General features: G+C 58.3%; 1 protein-coding gene across 1 annotated transcript; it reads right to left on the reverse strand.

Annotated features, from left to right (window-relative positions):
* Positions 1–1,237: 1,237 nt before the first annotated feature.
* CLPS (colipase) lies at positions 1,238–3,062 on the reverse strand. The gene is made up of 3 exons (XM_069488515.1): positions 2,979–3,062; positions 1,818–1,940; positions 1,238–1,366 (listed from the first exon to the last, which is right to left on the reverse strand). Exons 1-3 carry the CDS (start codon positions 3,060–3,062, stop codon positions 1,238–1,240), a joined length of 336 nt encoding a protein of 111 aa, XP_069344616.1.
* Between the last annotated feature and the right edge of the window lie 805 nt (positions 3,063–3,867).

Raw genomic sequence — 3,867 nt, forward strand, 5'->3', positions numbered from 1 at the left:
CAACCGTGAAGAGGTCAGGAGAACGCAGAGCCACTAGCCACCAAGCCACCGGACAAATACCCATCTCTAGACGTCTTGATTTGTGAGAAATACACAGTCCTATTTGTTTCAGCCGTAATCACTTGGGTTTTCTGCAACTTGTAACTGAATGCAGTCCTAACACATAAGCCCGTGGTTATTAGGGGTCCATCCATCACACACCCGCAGAGCCCTGCGGCTGGGAGGACAGCAAATTTCATTCAGTTCACGACCCTGCCCCCTTTGTGTGAATCTCCAGTCTCGCCAGGGGGTCGGCGAGCTTCCACCTGCACACCTTGACGGTGGGGGCCGCACGACTGCCTAAGGTAACTCATGTTTGATAGCTCCAGGGGGCATAACACTCTTATATTAAGCCAAAATTAAACTTCTTACAATTTCCACCCATTTTTCAAGGTGTGAATAATTGGGCAGCGAACAGGGACTCATAGAAAGGGTAGGGAGTGGAGTCGGATGGGTATTGTGGCAGCTTTTTCTGATCGTGTGCTATTGGGCAAGTTCCTTAACCTCTCTGAAACTGAGTTTATCTGTGAAGCGGAGAGGAATTCTCCCTCCTGGGATCACTGTGAGGATTGGCTGGCGCAGCGTACGCCCACAGCAGCTGCTAATGGTCTGGCCCGTAAGGCATGGGTGTGTCACCTGGCTCTTACATCTGAGGGCTGGGCCCAGGGAAGGGGTGAGAGCCCAAGACCGAGACTGGTAAATTCTGCTACAGGGCAATGAAGACGAGCCATTGTAATTCCCTACCAGAGGGGGTGTGTGTGCGTGTGAGAGTGTGAGTGTGAGCATACACGTACCTGCCTGTCCCTCTCCTAACGTGAGGGACAAGGAAGGGCATCCCAGGAGGTGTGACTGCTCCTCAGAAACGGAGGAGGTTCCAGACTGGCTGGGCCTCCTTCCCAACCTCGTCTCTACTCTCCAGTCTGTTCGGCCACACCCTCCCTGGCCCCAGACCCATCCCTCCTGCCCTGGTGGCAAAGGCTTGATGCAACCTCAAGGAGGATGCTGACGCAGCAAGGACATGCAGGAGGCCGGGCAAGGTGTGCAGGCGGGCTTTAATTGCCAAGAGCCCAATCAGAAAACAGAGATGCTGGTCAGGCAGGTGGCCAGCCAGAGAGGTGGTAGAGGAGGACAGAGGTGGCCCTGGACCTAGTGTCCCGCAGTGTGCTGGGCTGGGTGCAGGAGTGGGTGGGTGGTCTCACTACTTGGAGCCCCCAGTATCAAGGCAGAGGCCGAAGTTGGTGTTGGTGATGGCGCCCACGATGGTCTTGTTCGCCTCACAGGTCAGGCCCCGTTCACAGGGACACTTGTAGTAAACCCCATAGAGTGACTGCGGAGACACAGAGGCAGTAGAGTTACAGGCTATGGGGGGCCCCTCTGGGCAACACTTGCCCCCTGCCTGACCCAGAGCACCCGCAGACCCGCGTCTTGTCAGATAGCGTCTCTCCCGACGGCTTCCCTGGGGGCACTGTGCGCCTGGGAGACCTGGGTTCTGGTCTCCACTCTGGCTCATTGCTCTCACTAACTTGATCTTTTTGTGGAGCCTCTATTTGCCCATCTGTGAAATGGGGACAACAATCCCTGCCCCACCCTTCTCACTGCTCAGCTGTGAGGGGTCAGAGAGTTGACGGGATGGATGGGAAAGTACTCTGATGCCCTCTCCTCCAAATTCAGCGTCCAGGCTGCCCCTCCTCCCTGATCCCATCCCCCGCCCCGAGGGCCCTCCTCCTCTGAGCTACCCCTCCCCATTCCCCACCCAGGCCAACTGCTCCGGCACCCACCTCGACAGAGCACTCGCTGTTCTCGCGGGCCTTGTGTGCGCAGCGGGCCAGGCTCAGCCCGCTCGTGCGGTGACAACACTGGCTCTTGCACTGGGCACTGTTCAGGCAGAGCTCACCCTCATCCTGCGGGGGCAGGGGCAGCCCGTCAGCCCAGGACCCCTCCTCTAGGCCCCTTCTCCACCCAGACCTCCACCCCACCACCCACGGCCGCTGACAGTGCCTCCGCTGCTGGGGGTGTGTGTGAACGAGTCCAGACCCTGGGTCTAGTGGCCTCTCTCCCTGCCACCTGTGTGAGAAGTGGGCATGTGGCGACAGAGAAGCAGCCCTAGGCTGGGTGCGGGTCAGGACCCTCGGGTTCTAGTACCGGCTGTACTACCAACTCCCTGGTGACCCTGGGCAAGCCACTGCCACTGTCCCCCCAGGCCTCAGTGTTCCCATCTGGAATGTGCACATGTGGTCCCCAAATGGGCTTCTAAACCTCTCTCGGTCCCACAGTCCTTTGAGGAGCCTGTGAAAGTTGAGGATCATCTCCCTGCAAGACCCCTCCCTCCCCCACAGACTTTTCCATGGACTCTCAAGGGGGTCCTGGACCCTCCAAACCCATCATGGCCCTGAGTTAAGAGAGTTAAGAACCTTTGTACTGGGTGGGTGGCCGGGAGAGGCTTTCCCGGGCAGTGGGGGGAGCCCCGACTGAGCCCGGCCCGCTCCACCCACCGCCGGGCCCTGAGCCAGCTTCCCCGCCGACCTCCGCCTCCCTGGCGGTTGTGAGGACCGAGTGCGTGAACACTCCCGAGGCATTCACAACTACGTCTGGCACACAGTAAGGAAGGGGCCGCTATAGGTCGCACGCTGGAATCCTTCGTGGAGCATTTTAAACCACTGGACCTTCTGAAGCAGGGTTTCCAGGGCGGAGCCCAGGCCTCTGCATTTTTGCGTAGCTCCCTGGGCCAGCCTGGACCACTGCTCTGCGCATGCGCCGGTTGGCTCAGCGCCCATCAGTCCTTTGCAGCGCAGGCGGTGAAGGCGGACACGCAGGTGCTGCTCCTCCCAGCCCGCCGGCAGCCCCGGTGGGGACGTCGGAGGTCAGGGGCCACGCTTACAGCATCCCCACCTGGGGATTCAGACAGCCCCTCCTTTCCCCCCGCCCCCCGCTAAGGTTACCAGGTTGATGATGATCCCCCGAGGGTCGGGAGCTGCATAGGCCACTGTCAGGGCAATGAGCAGGAGGACCAAGACCTTCTCCATAGCGAGCGGGACAGCTGGTGTGGGTGGCAGTGGCAGGTCAGATGGCAGAAGACAATGCCAGCTGGGGTGGGGGGCTATAAAAAGGCTCCTGTCCACATGTGACCCACCTTCTGCATCTCACAGGGCCTGCCGTGAGCAGAGGCACAGCTGTGGCCAATCTGCTTGGGGTCCTGATAAGGTAGCTGGGCAGGCACTTGGTGGCCTTTGGCGCGCTTGTGTGTGTCTGTGTGTGTACGATAACCATATGTTGTATCATCATTAAGAGTATGGACTCTCTGGTAATACAAACAAACTAAAAAAAGAGTGTGGACTCCAGAGCACTGGTAGCTGTGCAAGTTACTAACTGGGCAAACTTTCTAACTGTTCTCATTGTTCTCTCATTCTCATCTGTCAACTGAGGATAATTTCAAGAGTTGAATTAGCACACATATATGTGTGTTCCATGTATATTAACATAATGATGTACAATTGTAAGAATATAGTTATGTCAGGTGTTCCCAGGTGTACACAGTCAGCTGAGTGGAGCTCTCTGCCTCTTCCGCTTTGTGCACTAGGCACCTCTCTGCGTCACCACAGTACGAGCCCTGCCTTTGGGCCCCGCCAAACCCAGGTGTGTAGCAGTGTCAGGCTCAGGTCAGGAGGGGTCTCAGCCTCCCACCCCTCAGCCTTCCTTCTAGGCCCCTCGGGGGATTCTAGAGCAGGCCCAGGTCCCCAGGGGTGACCAGCTGTGCAGCCCCTGGCCGGGGGTGTGTGTTCTCACTCTGGTGACTCTCCCTGTCCCTCACAGCAGGGCGCTGCCCACAGG

This window comes from Eulemur rufifrons, chromosome 15 (genome assembly GCF_041146395.1).
Source record: "Eulemur rufifrons isolate Redbay chromosome 15, OSU_ERuf_1, whole genome shotgun sequence".
NCBI classification, from domain to species: Eukaryota; Metazoa; Chordata; class Mammalia; order Primates; family Lemuridae; genus Eulemur; species Eulemur rufifrons.

Excerpts from the sequence above, each read along its gene's own strand:
- CLPS (XM_069488515.1), bottom strand. The coding sequence starts at position 3,062 with ATGGAGAAGGTCTTGGTCCTCCTGCTCATTGCCCTGACAGTGGCCTAT. Across the intron at positions 1,941-2,978 it reads GGGGGATCATCATCAACCTG|GATGAGGGTGAGCTCTGCCT; the intron begins GTAACCTTAGCG and ends CTGCCCCCGCAG. Across the intron at positions 1,367-1,817 it reads ACAGCGAGTGCTCTGTCGAG|TCACTCTATGGGGTTTACTA; the intron begins GTGGGTGCCGGA and ends GTGTCTCCGCAG.